At 39.2% G+C, this 16,213-nt stretch overlaps 1 protein-coding gene across 4 annotated transcripts in view; it reads right to left on the bottom strand.

The window, feature by feature from the left end:
• Nucleotides 1-16,213, bottom strand: part of HAPLN1 (hyaluronan and proteoglycan link protein 1) — a 76,944-nt gene that overhangs the window by 9,534 nt on the left and 51,197 nt on the right. For all 4 annotated transcript variants that reach the window (XM_014857044.3, XM_070517830.1, XM_070517831.1 and 1 more), the window contains exon 3: nt 4,597-4,968. In XM_014857044.3, the coding sequence (XP_014712530.1) occupies nt 4,597-4,968 (372 nt within the window). The remainder of the gene's footprint in view (nt 1-4,596; nt 4,969-16,213) is intronic.

The following is a 16,213-nucleotide window of genomic DNA, read 5'->3' as shown; positions in this document are numbered from 1 at the left end:
CGAATAAGGCTTGTCTTTTGTTGACACTGTTTCTAGCACTGTGGGTAGTGGGTAGTAATAAGAGGGCTTTACCCTATCCAAGGTTCTATATGAAAAAATTGTGTTCCCACAGCTAATTCCAATACACACGTAGGTCAGTTTTTCAAAACAATTTACAAATTCTTTTTTTTAAGGAAAGATCAGCCCTGAGCTAATATCGACAGCCAATCCTTTTCTTTTTGTCGAGGAAGAGTGGCCCTGAGCTAACATCTGGGCTCATCTTCCTCCATTTTATATGTAGGACACCTGCCACAGCATGGCTTGATGAGCAGTGCATAGGTCTCTGCCAGGGATCTGAACTGGTGAACTCTGGGCCGCCGAAGTGGAGTGTGTGAACTTAACAGCTGTGTCACTGGACTGGCCCAGGATTTACGGATTTTTAATCGGTGTGATTAAAAATCAGTTCCTAAGTCACAACTAAGAGCAAGGCATTGTGCTCTGTACTCTAGGATACAGGTTTGGGGGTGTGGCCTCTTCCTGCAAAGAGCCCATAATTTGATAAAAATGTTATATGTATAAAAATTTGAATCTAAGCTGTAATAAATCTTGTAATATAAATACAAACCATATAATTTGGGCATCTTGAAGAATAATTTTTTTCTAATCAGAAAAATTCTCTGGAGAACATAGCGTTTAATCTGGTATTAAAGGGCCAATATAATGAAAGACATTGTACAACTACAGTTGGAAAGACAGCTTAATCACAACATTTAAAATGATACACTTCCCTGACCTTGTTTATGCACGCTGGAAGACTAACCAGGGGCTTGAGAGAAGCTTGCCTGATTGGCAGGTGGTCACACATAAGGATGTAATTGATAACGATCAAAGGTCAGAAAGTGGAACAAGAGCTAATAAATGATAACCACGATGTATCTCTTCTGCCACATGTGGTTTACTACAGCCTTCAGACTCTTCTGTGTATAATTGCTGCATGTTGATCATCTATCCCAGACTCTGTGGAAACTGTCAAGTCACTCACAATGTCCATCCTCAGGTTAGCAATCGAGCTTCCTCAAATTTTATTCTATAATGGTATTGTGGCTATCTTAAAACATTTTTTTGTAATTTCATTTTAAAATATGAGTCTTTATATTTTATTGAGGGGTGTGTGTATATATATATATCAAATAATATCCTGAGTTTTTCTTGGAAATTATTCAGTGGGAGTGGGAGTAAATAGAGCAAGATAAAGTAAGATTGGCTATAATGACACTTTTTTGAAGCTGGATGATGATATATGGGGATTCCTTATGCTAATATTTCTACTTTTCCAAATGTGCTGTAATATAAAGTTAGAAATTTTTATCCCACCCTATTGCCAAGCTGGGCCTTAAACCAATCAAGCTGGATGCTACGTGTATGTGGCATCTGTTGTTCACATTTTGGCCTGTGGAGTTTCTCCTTCCTGCCTGCGGTGCCCCCTTTCCTGCTTTTTCACGCTCTCTACCCTCTGACATGACCAAGTTCACCTTTCATGGTCCACAGCAGTGTCTCTTCCTTCAGTGGGTTTCCCATGGCCCCTCTATTGCAGGCACACTTTTTTGTATTTGAAAGTTTAAACCCATTGCATCAAACATTCAACCACCTGTAAACTATTTACCAAGTACTAACTTTGTTCTTGGTACTTGACTGCCCTCAAGTAGATCATATTTAGCAGGCAGAGAGACAAGTTTGCAAATATTTAAAAAATAAGATGTGATTAGAGCTATAATGGAAATCTGTACCGAGTGCTAAGAGAACATGATAGCTGGGGTGGGAGTGGAGGAGGAGGGCACAGGGTACAGCTGATCTCTGATCTTGTTCTTAAGAGAGAGCATTTTCTTCAGTTGCTCAGAAGGAGGTTCATGTGTACCATGTTACATGTAAAATGTCAGTTATTTCAGGGCAGGTCCTCTGGTTAATGGCTGCTTCTACCCTTTCTACAGCACACAAGAAAGATGGAAAAACACTGTCTGGAGTGAGGGGAATTTAACAGCTACCATGGGTACACCAATTAATGCAGTATGACCAAAGGACCGTCGCTAGGTCACCTCCCAAGTAACTTTGGGGCCTTTAAGAATCTTCTGAAGCCACTGTTCTTCCCCCAACAGAGACTTTCTGCTTCCCGTGAACCCCCAGATCATAGTAGATAAAGCCGATGCCCTTGGTATCAAATCGCAGCTCTAGCTCTTTCTACCAGCCATGCTACCTCAGAAAAGGAGTTTGCCCTAAGTCTCATCTGTCAGGGGGATTCCCGAAAGTGAGCACAATAAGTAGCACGTATGATTAATTTGTTTGTACCCACTTTCTTTACCAAATTCTGCCATATTTTAAAGTCTTTACCTTTTTTTTTTTTTTGAGGAAGATTAGCCCTGAGCTAACTGCTGCCAATCCTCCCCTTTTTGCTGAGGAAGACTGGCCCTGAGCTAACATCCATGCCTATCTTCCTCTACTTTATACGTGGCATGCCTGCCACAGCATGGCTTGACAGGCGGTGCCATGTCCGCACCAGGCATCCAAACCAGCGATCCCCAGGCTGCCAAAGCAGAACATGCACACTTTACGGCTGTGCCACCACGCCGGCCCTAAGGTACTTACTTTTGAAAGTATCTTAGAATCTTTAACGGGCTGTAAGATCGTTGAGTGAAAGGAACTGAGGTTTGGAATTTTTTGTATCTCATGGCACTAACACAGCACTTGTAAAAATACCTATCAATTAAATTGGTTTCTTGGACACATTTGCTTGGCTCAAATGCATATGTGTTATATGACAGAGAAACATTCTAAAAGCATGGAAAACGTGGAGATTTGAGATGGTGCAAGGCCTAGGCAGGAAAAATGACTTTTCTTATAATTTGCCTTCAACACCTCTAATTGTGCCTTAAACGAAGTCTCAGTTTGACCCTATAATGTGTTATCCTTTACCATATGCTAAATCTCCTTTTCAATCGAAGGGAGAGCAGGTTCATGCTCAAAGCCATTAACAAGCAGGTATCCAGCTAGAATTTAGAAATACCTTATATTCAGTGTATTTATTTTTACGGCTTCCTCTTATTTTCGTCAAGTTATGCTGGTTTCTACTTATTTAAAATTGCGTTTTAAAATAAATGTAGAGAGACAATAAATATGGCACTTGAATTACTTAGGTTCAGGAAATATTGTGGTATATAAACATAATTTTAGAAGAAAAAGTAACTTAGATAATATAGGTCAACCCACTATTCAGAGATGAAGAAGCCAAAGTACAACAAGGATAAGCAACTTGCCCCAGTTACAGAATTTATACTAGCAGAGCTGGGGCTACCCTAAACCTCTAGATACTACTAACTCAAGGCTCTGTCCACTGCCTGATGTCCCTTCAATAAAGGAAGTTGGTCCTCAAGTAATATTTGATAATTGACTGTCTTCTCTAAGCCAACTACTTCTTTCATCCTAAATAATGCCCGTGTTCATGGATATTAATGTGAATCAATAAAAAACTGAAAACACAAGGTGACATGCAATCAGGAGCCAAGAACTACAACTAAGAGAGACAAGAGAAGGTCACAAAAAGGCAATTTATGACATCGTGCAACTTGTTAGATATATAAAGCCATACATTTCCGTACACACATTGGGATTCTATGGGGTTCAGAAGGCCAAATCTTCAGTGATGTGCTAGTGGACGAAACGGATATTTTTCCGAAAGCCACAGATCTGTCCTAGGATGTGAAAGGAGCTTCTAGCAAATACACACGCATAGTTTATGTACATAAGGAAGGAAAGTATTCTATCAATGCAGCCGCAATTCATCCTTCAGTGTAAAGAAATGTGGAAACTCATGACTATAAGCTGTCCTGAGATACGTGAGAAACGAAGGGGAGGAGTTTCCCCACTGGTGGGCACAGAGGGTGGGCTTCGGGCAGAGGGGAGGTGGGAAGGCACAGACCCATTTTATTGTTTAGCTGTGTGTACACTTTGGTTTTTGAACCTACTGAGTGTATTACATATTAAAGAAATATTCCCCCAAAATGCCTTGACTATTTTGTATCCAATGTCTAAGAGACTCTGGGTCATTTAAAAAAGATTATTTCTTTACAAGAATATTTAAATAAATCTAGTGATCACTTTTTTGTTAAGTTTTCATAGTTACTTTACAGAACACAATTACATGTATTTTAGTTGGCAGATGTCCTTCAGAAAATCTGCCATTATTTTGGAACTGAGATAATTTTAAGAGCACAATAAAAAAGCATCCACTTCGAATTTCTCAATAACCTTGTAATGAGATTTAGATTTTGCACAGCACAAGGCAGTTTCTGGATATTGTTGATTCAGTTCCACTGTATGTTTCTCCTACAGGCAAATAGCTTCAATTTTGTGTATAACCATTTTGTGTACATTTCAAATATGAAAGCTGGAATCATAGACAGACTGCAAAATACAAAAGAACAGAAAAACACACCATGCATGGACTTTCGGTTTCTCACCTCATCAGTATGGTAAGCCCTAGAGATTACTTGTCATGCAAAAAAAAAAAAAAAAATCAATGATTATTTATCATTTCTAAGTTTAGCGTAATTTACAGATACCTACCTTGTAAGTCTAATGCTACCACAGCAGTATCATCTTCTAGTCCTTCAATCACCTCACACTTATATCTCCCATAATCATCCAGGGTGAGATCTGTGATCACCAGAGAAGCATCGTTATCACTTCCTCCCTTCAGAAACACTCTCCCCTGGTAGCCTCCATAGGTTTTCTTGTGGTATCCCATGGAAACAAAAACGTCCACTTCCTTGAGGTAATCTGAAGTTAGCTTGGTCCACTTGATTCGGATTTTGTGGGTTCCTGAGCCAAATGCTGTAGGGTCTCGAAGAAATTTGCATGGCAGTGTAACATTGCCACCTCTATGTGAGAACACCTTGGCTTGTTCTGCTTCCACGAGTAGACGGGGGCCATTTTCCGCTATAATTGAAAAAAAAGAAAGCACCATTAATATGCTTGCAGACTTTTTTTTAATAAAATTAAATCTACTACCTATATAGGGTATTGATGAAGAGTAGCACTGGGTGATCAGCTTCTCTGCTCTATTGAGCAGTGATCTCCTTTGAACCACAGGGACGGGTACCTCTGGTACCTAGAGGGCATCTACAAGGTAGTCACATCTTGTAACCCCCGAAAAAAAGAAGGACATGCATTATGATCATTGAGAAATATTGGATGTAAGACTCCATAGTCACCTGAAGTTTGGTGATTTCATAATAAATGTTATTTATTTTTCTTCTACATTTTAATATCAAAAACGTAGAAAGAAGACCAAGAAAAGATACAGGGTACCACAACTCTTTCATCAATATAAACCAACAAATTTCAAGGTGGGTAGGTGTATCTCCTCCCAGCTGAGCTTTCAAATATAATAAATCTGTATTATATTTGTAAGAAAAGTATAAAGCAACATGATTAACTTTCATTGTACTGTTCTGGCCAAAGAACTCAGAATCTCCTCACATTTTTGGCTTCTGTTCAAATATACATCTGTGATATACCATTCAGGAGCATTTCAAGCAACACGTATGCCTTTTAATTTTGCACAAAAGCTAAACATCACGAAGGTATTTTTAGTGAATACCTTAAAAAAACTTCAGACTTTGAAATATAGTCCCAAACTTGAATGTTAAAAGTGTATCCAAAGTTACACTTATTTTCTGATTAACCAAATAATTATTTGCCCTCGTTCCCTTAAATCTCCTTCTCCTCCCCCTCTCCTGCTTTCTGCTGTGTCTTTTTTAGTTATCTGATCACTTCCATCTTTCCTTCCCTCGTCCTTTTGTTCTGCTCCTCCCTCCCACAAGGACTTTATTGCCTACCAGAGAGCGCCGCAATATTCCAAGCCTGCCAAGTCAGCAGGGCTGCCCTTCTCGAGAGAGCCAGCTGTTATTTTCAGATCTTGGCTTTCTCTGGGGTTTCCCTGGTTAGCTCATTGTGCTTTTGACCTTGACGAGGTCTCTTGAGGATGGGCAAGGTTTGAAAATGAGAAAACGATATAAGAACTCCTGGACACACACACCTTCTCATCCACACAGCTTTCAAAGGCTGCCAACACTGCCTTTCGTGGAGCTCTGCAGCCCTTCCTGCCATAGGCCAGTAGATACTGAATTAACCTGGGCCATGAATCGTTTAAGATACACACGTCACCAGGAAGGATAGCCACTCTCCTCCAGACAGATCTCAAAACTTATTTAATGCTATACGTAGGATTCAGACTTCAAAATAAAAAGTGTTTAAAAATAGACACAGTGGTTCTGTTTTATTTCTTTTTACACAGCAATTAGAATTAATATTTTTAAATGAACATATTTCATTTATAAGTCAGCTCCAATCCTCAGAAACCAAGGTTAACAAAGCCATCAATTCCTTCATTTTGAATAGATAATAAAATGAGAGGATAATGGCTTAATTAAAATGAATTACAAATCCAGCTCATTAAGCATTTCCTTTACATTCCACTCGTTGTTTTCTTATTTATGACTGTAGAATCACAAGGGATGAAAGGGAAATCTACCCAACTCTACCCTACATATAATGTTTCCCTCACAGCATCCCCAGTGACTGCATCCAAGTTCTAACGAAGTATCTCTGTGTCTTCTTTCTGGGAGGAGGAAAAGGTGCAGTTGACTAAGTTTGCTCAGCAATCCCTGAGGACCACAGGGAACATCTCCTACCCAGTACTTTGGGAGGACACCTGGGAGCTGGGCCTTCCCATGCTGGGACTGAGTCTAGGCATGACAGAGCTACAAGAGGTTGCAGTTTCATGATTCTTTCAAGTTTTTTACTTTAAAGTCAAAACTAATGCCCAAATGCACTCAGATAGGGGATATTATAGTAGTTCGGATCAAGGACTTTAATGTGACAGAGCCCTCATTCTAACCTTACCGCCTCAATTTACTAGCTCCGTGGCCTTGATCCAGCTGTGCAACCTCTAAGCCCCAATTTTCTTCCATGTGAATCAGGGGTAGTGAGTTCTACCATATACAGTTGACATAATAGATACGTAAAGTATTTAGAATTATGTCCGACCAAAAGTGTGCCCTCACCAGCTGTTCCTACTGCACAGATTCTCCAAGGTATTTATCAAATATGATACTGCCTGATAGTGAGTATAATTTTGATATATATTAACCTTCCATAGTTTCACTTACTTACAAAGTTTTGAACCATGTGGAGTGAAAAAGTACATAAAATGCCACCTGTGTTATATACGAGACTTGGAAATTATTGTGTGGTTTAGCATAATCATAAGGTGTTCCAGAATAAATACTAGGTCTGAGTGTTTTATAAATTAAAGAGTTAAAGCAAAGATCAAATCTCTTGTACAAGGGACTGAGACTTCTAATTTTTTTCTGTGGTTAACTGTAAATTGTCTCTTAGTATTTTAGAAGCATAGGCCTCTGATTGTTTTAGGTACCATTTCCTTATACTCCAGTATTGTGAGTAGATGATGACTTATGTGGTATAATATTAAGAATTGAGCAGACACCAAAAATCCACTGGCTTCCTGCAAAAAAATTTTTCTAACTAGCCTGCCAAAATGTATAAAATTCTACCATTCTTATTTCTTTTGGTGGGGGCTGGAGTGTTGAAGTGATGGATGCCAGAAGTGCCTGGCTGAAATTCAAAGAACCTTAAGAAAGATATGTAACGTGTAACACATTGAGTGACTGAGGACCGTTAATGTTCACTAACCTAAATCCCCAACATGGCCTTGAAAACAATGTTTTTTGTTAGTTTGCTTGTTTTAGAAGCTCAACACTGCAGATCACAGATCACTGAGCATTGCTGGCGGGGGTAGCCTGTTGCAGAACAGGTAAGATGTGGTAATGAGCACTGGCAAGCGGGTCAGGAGCCCTGGGTGTTTGACTGGCAGGTCTACTTCAGGAGAACACTGAGCTTAAGATCTTATCAGGCTCACTCTGGTGGGTTGTCATGATGAGGATCAGCCATGAAACACACTAAGCTGAAGAGGAGAGAGGACAGGGAAAGAGCAGTAAAGAGAACAGAGAGTGCCGATGACAAACTTTGTGCTATCTTGCCTACAGTGTCTTGAATCTGATCATTAGATGCAAAAACCTGAATCGGTTCAAAATTAACGTTTAAATCAAAACTGTTTGATCAACAGGGCAATTGCAAGGCAAATAAAATGCAAAAGACAAAAATAAACTTTGATCATCAGAATGAGTATTGCTTGTTTTCCTTTATTAAAAAATTATAAACAGATAAATAAAACTAGGCCACATACATGTGCTCACTTGCAAGGGGACTGAATTTTTTAGAAGTCCAATTTGTAAGTTGCAGAAATTTCATGTTCCTGTTAGTGAGTGTCAATGACAGTGACTTGAAAAGATTTGATGCCCTTCAAAGACCACAGTTTTCTCCAGGGGAAACAGCAGGGCCTCATTATTATTTTACAAATTCTGCTGTGAAATCCAGACGACATTGTTCTATTTCACCAAATCATGAAAGCAACGGCATGACCGAACAACTGCTCTTTGTATTGCCATGTAATTTAGATGAAGTCTTCTCAACAATAGGATAAAAACAATTAATTGCAGAAAAACAATTTAGAAATATGGTATTGGACTATTACCTATTGTTCTTAGTGCTATTAAAAGTGTAATCATTTTTTTTGGCAGTTCATTGCCAAAGAAATACACATGACAGAAAAAAGAAGGTGCTACAGATCAAAGTCTGTCTCTTTAAAATGAATTAGGCATTGTGCAAAATAACCAATTGGTTAGTTTTTGGTGTCGGTTAGTTTCTCACCGCTGGATAGATAAAGTAGCTTCCAGACTTTCGGATTTTTCTAGTCCAATAAACTGTAAAACAAAACAAAACTGGGGAATATATTTGAGATGGCTAAATAAGATGCTAAACAAGGACGTTAAAAATACTCTTCTCCCAAGAAAAAACTCTACCACCATCGTTTGAATTTTTTATTGTGGTGAAATACACATAACGTAAAATTTGCCATTTTAACCATTAAGTGTACAATTCAATGGCATTAATTACCTTCACAGTGTTGTGCAACCACTACCACTATCTATTTCTAAAACATTTTCATCTCTGCAAAGAGACAGCGAATTCCTCCCTAACATTCCAAACTGGCGGGCAGAGACTCAATCGTCAGGTCCACAATGAATCACTTGAAAAAACTGCACAAGGTTTTACAAATGGTTCCTTATTTTCACAACATTCGTTATCACTTTGGGGGGTCTGGGTGTATAAGACTAACCCTTTAGAAGCTGTTACTTTCCCCAGGGTAGCCAAACCTGCCTGAGGATGAGCAACCAGGATGGATTGGTATCCTTGTTGCTGTTCTTACCATTGTCTGTTGAGACAATGACTCTGTTTCCCTAGTCCCTGCCTCATTTACATTGTTCCTCCAGCATCATCATGGTGCCTGGCAAGTGATAAGTGTGGCTGAAAAGGATTATGCTGCCTAGAGCCTGTGCTGATCTATGGCAGTAGACATGATATCTGAATTCTCTTTTACCATAGTGTAGATCTAGAATGGAAACACTTTATAATCACAATTAAATATATGTATTAAGACACAATATTTGAGCAGAATACATAATTTAGACATTTGTCTCTCATGGTACCTTGTTCATTACATTTGGGTAGGACACATAATTTAGGAAAAAATTAAGGCGTATCTAACTCATTAGCCTTTGACAGTTTATAATTATTTTGTTTCCTTCAGATTGGAATGAACCTAATTTTTCCTGGAGTTGCTCACCAGGAGTCAGAATCTCTCATCATTTGGTCATGATTCCAATGTGTCTAGTGAGCTCTGCCTCAGAAACTTTTACAAGGGCCCTCTCCACTGTCCCTGTGGCCACCACCCCCATCCTGCCTTTACCGTCCTTTCAGAGGGCTGATTGCTTTTAATTCGTCAGAGACAGAGCTTTAGTTTCCTTCCCAGCTATTCCTGAAGGCAGAGGACTCTGAGCCTCTCCACTAGGCCTCAGCGCCTTAGGAAGGGCTGACCTGAAGAGGGCAGGAGAGAAGCTTTGACGAGGATCTCATCCTTGCCCCGGGCCCGCAACTACAGACTGATTTGAGTTTGAAATCTTCTGGGATTTGTCCCTAGCCTATCTTTGTTTTCATCTGGAGTTCAAACTCCGACCTGAAGACACCTAAGAGAACGTGGGTTTCTTATCATCTGTGTAAATTCAAAAGAAATATTATTTGCATAAATTATTCTGAAAGGATTCACAAGAAACTAATAACCTTGGAAGCCTGTGGGAAGGTGAGGTGGATGTCTAGCTGGAGGAATCTTGGGGGATTTTCATGGCGTATACATCCATATTTATAAAATTTTGAACCATGTGAATGTATCACCTATGCATGCACTAAATAAAAGTGGTATGAAATTAAACAAAATAGTTGAGGGGATTTAATTGACAAATAAACAAAAATTTTGCCTAAAGTACCTCTGGAAAATACACAAGAAGCTGGTAGCCACGACTATGATATATTGCCGTAACTGCAAGATGACATTTTTGTAGAAGACCTATGGCTCTGTTAATAAAAATGTTATCTTTAAACATGTCTTCAAAGACGAAGGCTTTAGCACATTTTCCCTATTCCCTTAAGATACCGTTGACAACAGTACTGATTTTTGTCTAGTTCTGACTATAAAGGAAAAGCCCAAAGGTGAAAATACCGTAAGTGAAGACTGCTGTTTGCTGTGAAGTGATCGCTGCTGTTTCTCACCACCTGGGACTCTGCCTTTTGGTCCCACAGGCTTCAAGAACACACTCCTGTCAATACCGCCCCCCAGTCCCCTCGCCAGGTCCTATATCTCTCTAACTACTGTAGGGTCTTTGTGCCCTACTCATTCCTATCAATCTACAGCTGAACCAAATTACCTGGAATTGTGTTTTCACAGTTTTCTTAAATGGCATGTGTCCTTTCTGTCAAGATCTACATATGTGATGTGAGGTGTGGTATTGACCATATCATTCTTCCTTCCTTTGCCTTAGAGCTAAATCGATTCTGTAATGGGAAACTGCCCAACACCAAAATACAGTATTGTTTTGGGTGCTGTTGATCACGAACGTGTACCATATTGTTGTTATATTCAAGTTTCATAGCAAAAAGTAAGGATAAATGCTATCATTGGTTTGGAGCCTGGAGGTTGATCTATGGCAATACTTAAAAAAAAATGTTTTTTCAGAGACAGTGGAACTTCTTCTGCCCAAAGGATATCTTAGACAAATCTTTGCCATATAAATCTGATAAAAACTGACCTTCTCTGCTTGAAATGAGCATCAAGAGGTATATGGGATCCAGTGAATACTGTTTAAAAATCTCTGTTCTGAGATGTAAGCCTGAAACTATGTTAATATCCTGAAAAAATTCTCTCTTCTCTTCATCATTTTCAACCAAGAAGAAGTAAAATGTGATGAAGATATTTAGCTCCGTTCTGCTACCAAGTTCTTTATGGGCTATTGTCTTGCTCATTCATTATTATTTCATGGATTTTCTCAGCAGTTAGAGTTTACTGGTTAAGTATATGGACTATGCCTCTTACATTGTGTCACTTAACCTTTCTGTGCCTCAGATTCCTCACCAAAAAAGTGGAGTTCAGCTACCTTCTTCCCAGGATTCTTCTGAAGCTTAAATGAGGCAATGTGTTGAGAACTTAGCCTTGTGCCTGACATACCTCGAGTGCCCGTAAATGTTGGCTCTTACTAAAAAACATTTACTGAGTGGCCAGAGTACCAGGTGTGCTAACCAGCTTCTACCTTCTCCATTGTCTTCTTTCCTGGGCTCTTTCAGAAGACACTTCCTAGAAAGTATTGGTTCTTGAGAAATTCACATCTCATCAACTTTTGATGCTTCCCCTAACCTAGTGGTTCTTAAGACAGGAGTGCATTTCAGGACCACCACCTTGAAGCTTTGTTAAAAAAAACTGTCTGCATCTATATAATCCCCTTCTTCCTGCTCCTCCTCAATTTCCTTGGGGGCTCCAGAGCGTCTTCATTTTGCAATGTGTTTATCGACAGCTGCCGTCTCCAACTTGCTCCTCTAACTCCTCTCAAGAATCACCACAATGGCCTGTGGGAGAAGTTTCTCCAAGGCCCATGGCCAAACTTTTTTTCATAGTGATTTGATTTCTTCTGGAACACAGTTATATCCATTGAACGGAATAAAATGGGAGCCACTTTTACCCACTGCTTCACTCCAAATGCTCCAAGAAAAGGCTTAGACAGAGGCTGTATGGTTCCTGTGTGGCTTCGAAGCATAAGAATTGGCCTGCCTGAGTTTGCATCTCAGCTTTACCGCTTAACAACATGACGGGGGGGCCAGCTACTGACCTCTTTCAGCTTCGGGGGTGGGTAACCACCTTTCTGCAGTGTTGTGGTGAGGAGTAAATGAGACAACCCAGGTAATGCATTTTCTACTGTGCATCACATATTGCGGGTTTAAATTAATATTATTGCTGTTGGTAAGTCCAATATAACTGGTTCCAGAACTAGAGATCATTTTATTATCTTTGTCAACTCAGATTTGTCTGCTTTAGCTAATAATTTTCAGAATTTAAATAGATTCATGTCATCCAAGATTTAGGGATAAAAATTAGCATTTAATGCCTACGATTTTAGACTTCGAAAAAATAAGTTGGGTTATCACAGTTACAGAGAACTTAAGGAATACATTACAGAAAAATAAAATGGAAAATCCAACTTGAACACTTCACTAATATGGTTAACGACATTCTTAATATAAACACACTTTCCAGGATTTTAACTGTAATACAGGCTTCTTTCAAAGGGTATGGGGAAACTGAAACGTTAGCATGAGTCATTCTTCTTCATTAAGCTGTAATTAACCACACACTCCTTTATTATTGGAAATGTGTCTTTATGTGGTAAAGGGGTAGAACTCAAATCTACTTGTCTCTGCTCAGACCACTTCCACTTTGTGGTGAAATGTAAGGTCAAGTGATCCATAATTTGCAGAAAGGACACTGTTGGTTTTCTAAACTGATATGGTTAATGTCTTCACTTAGTATGAAAGACATCAAGATAATACCATTACAGAGTCAATCCTGGAGGCAAAAGGGAAGTTTTGATTCTTAATAAACAATCGTGAACTGATAGCCTATAATGGGTCAAGTATTAAGTTGAGTGGGGGAGCAGGTACTGGTTCTCACAGATGTTGTCCAATTGGAATGCAGGCTGAAAAACAGCAGGTATGTGGATTTTTCAACAAATGCTAGAAATGCAAATTTTTAAAAAATTTTTAATTTTTCTGAGGAAGATTGGCCCTGAGCTAACATCTGTTGCCAATCTTCCTCTTTTTACTTGAGGAAGATTGTTGCTGAACTAACATCTGTGCCAATCTTCCTCTATTTATGTGGGATGCCACCAAAGCGTGGTTTGATGAGTGGTGCTAGGTCTGTGGCCAGGATTTGAAGCTGTGAACCTGGGCCACTGAAGCAGAGCTCACCAAACTTAACCACTACACCACAAGGCCGACCCTAGATTTTTTAAAATATTATATGAGAAAAAAAATTACCACACATCAGTGATCAGGATTCAGACTCTGGGAAGCAAATATGTCACCTCTGCATCCTCCTTCACCCCACCTGTTGGGCCTGAGGGTCTCCAGAGCTCAGCCCAGGGCATCTCCTCACCTCCATCTGCACTTCCTCCTTCCCCAGGCAATCTCGTCTAATCCCATGGCTATAAATACGTGCTGATGTTTATGTGCTGATGCTTATGTGCTTATGTACTTATGTGCTGGTGGTCCAAAACCTTCTAGCAGTGTACTTTTTCCTGAGCACCAAGCTAGTAAATCCAACTACCTGCTGGTCCTGTATCGGCTGCCAAATAGACGACTGGAGTCCCTCCTCCCCTGCCCAAACCTGTCCTCCCAATCTTCCTCAGTTTAGTTTGTGCCTCCATCATCCATCCATTTGTCCAAGCCCAGATTGAGGAGGTGTGTTTGATGTGTCCTTCCCCTTCAACTTGACATCCGATCTATCAGCAAGTGCTGCCAGCGCTACCTCCATTTTTTTTTTTTTTTCAACTGGGTTCATCTTAATTCATCTCCACAGCTACCATTCTGGTCCCCCCTTCATGATTTCTCACCTCAAGGTCTCCTCCTCTTCACTCTTGGCCCACCGGAATCCACTATTCATGTGGTCTTTTGACATGTAAATCATATCACCTCACCCCCTTACTCAAAACCTTTTTACTATTTTCAAGTGTTTTTAGAATAAAATCTGAACTCTGTACTCTGAACCAAATATAAAATACTATGGTCTCACTACTGCCTCCTCTTCTAATCTCATCTTCAGCCACATCCCCCCCTGCCAGGCTGCAGTGCCTTCAGCTTCCCTCCAGTTTGAAAACACCATGTTTATTCCCATCGCAGAGAGTTTGCCTTTCCCACTCTTTCTACCTGGAATGCTCTGTCCCTGGTTCTAGATGTGACTGGCTCCCGCTCACTCTTCTGATCTCAGCTTAGAGAGCCCCTCATGCTCCCCTCCACTTGGATTGATCTCGAGGCTGCCTGGGGGCTCTCTCACAACACATTTTCCCTTAAAAACTCTTCCCTATTTATTGTTTAGATGTTCCGTTTTATTTATTCAATTACGCATACAGGCCAAACAAATAGTTATAAGAGGCTGAAGTTGATGAAGCTTGGTTTGCAGCACACTTTGATTTTAGTGTATTGTGGGCAGTCTATAAGCAACTATTACTTTACTCATCTTTTAAAATAAGGTATTCTGTTTACCTGGAAACATCTCAATGCTGTAGTAACCATCTAATCAGCGTTTCAGGATTTAAGCTAATTAAGATCCTTTGTTAATGATTGTTTGATAAAAGAAAGCAAAGTAAGCGTATGAAAATAATCATAGGCAGATTTTGGAGATTTAAAACCCGTCAGCATAATTTATGACACGTTTCAAGTGAAAGTAAGAATTGTTCATAACTCACATTATACTAGGGAAGAAAACTTTAAAATTTATTTCTCTATTGTTAAAAAAAACAAAGAACAGGAAAAACACTTGTGTGAAAGTGTTCATTATTTTCTACCAGCAACATTATTCGTCACAGATAATCATAAATCCATGGTGAAACAACATAGTCATATAACTAAGAAAATAAGAAATTTATGTAATGTATATTGTAATTTACAAGGAAACCTACCTCTCTTTGACTTCCATGTCTTTCCTTTCACCCATGCTTTCACTACCATTCAGTAACTCTGAGCCAAATAAACAAACGTCATTTCCACTGCTTTCCAGGAACAAGGCATAGCAAGGAGGCAAAGCAAGCACCATGACAAATAGAATCATCTAGAAGTGGAAATCTCCTCACTTCAAGGAATGTTTTCAATAATGTTTTTATTTTAAACTTAAATCACTCTTCAAACACAAGATAGGACTCTCTTTTTTTTCTACTTTCTTCTCCTCATCTACACAACTGACTGTAGTAAATGCTGCCTGTTCTAACATACTTTGTTAATTTTATATGTGATGGACTATGGCCCTTCTGTGTTTTTATCCTCAATGTCCTTGCCCCTTTTGAGTGGATAGTGTTTGGGAAAAGTAGGGAGAATTCTTGTTTAACTTGTGCTTTTCAATACACTTCACAGCATAATCCTTGAGCACGTAAAAATAGACTACTCAGGGCTTACCCAAGTGGTAATTAGTCACTGAGTGAGCACTGAAGTCAAGAAACCAACGTGTTTAATTGAAACAACATTAAAACGGCTACTATTTGTATACTATTTCAACATTAAAATGGCTACTGACTAGTCAATAACCATTTTTGAGGACACACCTGTTTAGTGCTACCACGCTGTGGCAATACAAAATATGCAAATGTTTCTGAAGTAATTTTATAAAACTTTGAGATTTCTTATGCTTTCAATGTCTTCAGTTTGAAATAAAAATATTTCTATAACAAAGATTTCTTTTTTGCCCCTGGATATTGTTACTGTGATGACTTCTTAATGGAAAATTTTAACTCGTTTTGGTAGATTTTTGTATTCCAAAAGAATCTCCTAAAACAGTAATTTTCCACCTTGCATTTAAAATAAAGAGCTAAAGCAATAAGGAAAACTAAATCTATTCTTTCTTGATATCTGGTAAAGTCAGAGAAACATAGTATCACTACGTTAACATTAA

The sequence above is a fragment of the Equus asinus genome, chromosome 9 (assembly GCF_041296235.1).
Source record: "Equus asinus isolate D_3611 breed Donkey chromosome 9, EquAss-T2T_v2, whole genome shotgun sequence".
Lineage (NCBI taxonomy): Eukaryota > Metazoa > Chordata > Mammalia > Perissodactyla > Equidae > Equus > Equus asinus.
This window is presented reverse-complemented; position numbering and strand designations above follow the sequence as displayed.